This window comes from Alosa sapidissima, chromosome 2 (genome assembly GCF_018492685.1).
Source record: "Alosa sapidissima isolate fAloSap1 chromosome 2, fAloSap1.pri, whole genome shotgun sequence".
NCBI lineage: Eukaryota > Metazoa > Chordata > Actinopteri > Clupeiformes > Clupeidae > Alosa > Alosa sapidissima.
The window spans coordinates 17,151,072-17,153,571 of NC_055958.1; the positions used below are offsets into that span (position 1 = coordinate 17,151,072).

The following is a 2,500-nucleotide window of genomic DNA, read 5'->3' on the forward strand; positions in this document are numbered from 1 at the left end:
TCATGTAAATGTGTGTTGTGTGTGTGCATTTGTGTGTGCTTGTGTGTAACAGACAGTACAGTACATAAGTGTGCTTATAAGTGTGGTTGTTAGTGTGCTTGTAAGTATGCTTGTTAGTTTACTCATAAGTGTGCTTGTAAATGTAGTTGTTAGTGTGCATGTTAGTGTGCTTGTACTGTAAGTGTGCTTCTCTCACCACGTCGTAGGCACTTAGCAGCTTGCGCGTGGCGTCGGTGAGGCTGCCCAGCGGCTCCAGGCAGGGGTAGCCGTCCTTCAGGAGCAGCAGGGCCCCGGGCGGGCCGTCGGAGCCTTGCAGCCGCATGGCCAGACTCTGCATGCACTGCTTCAGCTTGGCCACCGGGGGGAGCCCACACTGCTCTTTGAAAGCCACCGTTGCACTCTTGAGACAAACGGGAAGAGAAGCAAGCGCGGGTAAGAGAACTTCTCTGTAATTCACTCTGAACACTGAACCCGGTACCTCATTATAAAACACTCAATAAACAAGGTGTGATGGGTACAAACACATCAACAGGTATACAAAATGGTGGCGACGTTTAAAATGCACACTCATTTCTGAGTCCCAAAACACACACTGAATGTGGGCAGCAAAAGATGACAGATGAGACCACAGAGGAGAAAACCTGGACACAGAGTGCCATGAGACATTACATTTTAATTCACTGCAATGCCATGCATGAGGTTGCCTCAGACTGGCGTCCATATTAACTGACTATAAAAAGCCCTGAGTGCACTCGGTGCCAGGGCTGGTGTCTGTGAGCTGTCACCGCTTCTGTGCGATTTGAAACACGTCTCTGCCGTGTTCGACTGCTCACTGACAGCTGGAGACATTTTCTATTTTCCACCTGCCAAACGCCCAAGAGTACTCTCTCTCTCTTTCTCACTATCTCTCTCTGTTTGTCTGCCTGTCTCTCTCTCTCTCTCTTTCTCTCTCTCTCTCACACACACTCACACACTGGTGATTACCAGTGCACATCTGAGGACCTGCTGCTGGGGGGCTGGGAATCTAGTTTGCTAGGTGTGACCAGCGCTTTTGTTTCTCTTTCTTCTGCTGGGTTCATAGATTTCTTTTTAGATCCTTATTTTTCTTTCTGTCTGGCACACCCACACACACACACACACACACACACACTTTCTATCTCTCCCCTTCTCTGTCACTCTTTGTTGCTAAGCTCCAGCAAAAAGAGGGCGACGCACAGGGTGGCATGTGATCCCAACACTGCCATTCAATCCCAGACTTATCAGACCAGATGACCCACATCAGGACAGGCGTCCAGACACACCGCCTGAGCGCGCCGCCCGCTAACCAACAGCTCTGCTACACGGCCTAACACACACAAGGCCAGCGGTCCGCAGAGAGAGAGAGAGAGAGAGAGAGAGAGAGAAAGAGAAAGAGAGAGAGAGAGAGCAGGAGAAAGAAAGTGTCCCCTTCTGCTCTACAGTATTCTCAGAAGCCACAAAGCCCAGCGAGGCCTGTATCAATGCCACATTTATCAACATGGAGCGAGGCTGCCGCCCACCCACAGGCCCAGCCATGAAATCCCTTGGGAGCAGTGTGAGATGTGATTGTTAGAGAGCTTCTATTCCAGGAGATGGGCTATGACTCATGAGGCTCCTTGCAAAGTGCATTAGCGAGTTGTCCAACATCTTGAGATTGGTAAATATGGACAGATTTCTGAGTGGTGGCGCAGGAATATGCTAACCACTGCTCTTCTGACTCTCTCACACACACTGACGCCACAGCAGAAGTCCTCAAGTACATAAATAAGGCCATGACGGCTCACAACGCCAGCACACATCCAACGCAATCCACTCTGATTCACCAAATTCCATATTTGTGACGAAACCCTTTAGAGACTCATGATTCTCAATGAGGAAGTCCCTCGGCCTCAGTCCTCTCTCTCTGTGCATCTCTGGGGTCAGACACTTTAACGACCAGTCAGTGTGTCACCGGGGGTCATTTTTCACACAAACAATTAGAACGCAATGCCGGCGTTCTAATGTATAGAACGCCGGTCATTATTGGGAAAATAAGTCCCGACAGGGCGAACCGGACGAAACTGGTGTCACCAATCCTGTGACAATTGCTGACCTTCCACCTTCGGTGACCTTAGACCATTGACAATCGGTGACCTTTCACCCCCCCCATTGTGTGCATGTAGGCTATGTGAGTGTGTCTGTGTGTGTGTGCACATTCTTTTTCTTCCCCTTAATAAAATATGTGTTTCAGGTACATGTGAACCTGTTTTACAGAGCCTCTCCTCACCATGGCGTCCTCGCGCAGGTCGGTGGCCTCCTTGATGGGTGCGGCGGCTGGCTTGAAGGTCTCCTCCAGCACCTTAATGCCGGTGTGGCGCAGACTGACGTACTCGCGGCCGCGCCGCACCCCCCGCCGGACCGAGATGCCCCGTCGTTGCGCCTTGCCCCCCGCCGCGGCGGTTGGTCACGGCCACGTGCACAAAGAGGGCGGCGTGGGGCAGCG

The 2,500-nt window shown here is 51.4% G+C and overlaps 1 protein-coding gene and 1 long non-coding RNA gene across 2 annotated transcripts in view; one reads left to right on the top strand and one right to left on the bottom strand.

Annotated features, from left to right (window-relative positions):
• LOC121698061 overlaps positions 1 to 2,355 on the top strand; it is a 4,032-nt gene extending 1,677 nt beyond the window's left edge. The window contains exons 2-3 of the long non-coding RNA XR_006026687.1: positions 207 to 432; positions 2,272 to 2,355. This is a non-coding gene — a long non-coding RNA (uncharacterized LOC121698061). The remainder of the gene's footprint in view (positions 1 to 206; positions 433 to 2,271) is intronic.
• plcl1 (phospholipase C like 1) overlaps positions 1 to 2,500 on the bottom strand; it is a 59,809-nt gene that overhangs the window by 2,543 nt on the left and 54,766 nt on the right. Inside the window, 3 exon segments of the mRNA XM_042079764.1 lie at positions 197 to 400; positions 2,285 to 2,446; positions 2,448 to 2,500. The exon segment at positions 2,448 to 2,500 is cut by the window's right edge and continues 148 nt beyond it. Coding sequence (XP_041935698.1) covers positions 197 to 400; positions 2,285 to 2,446; positions 2,448 to 2,500 — 419 coding nt within the window.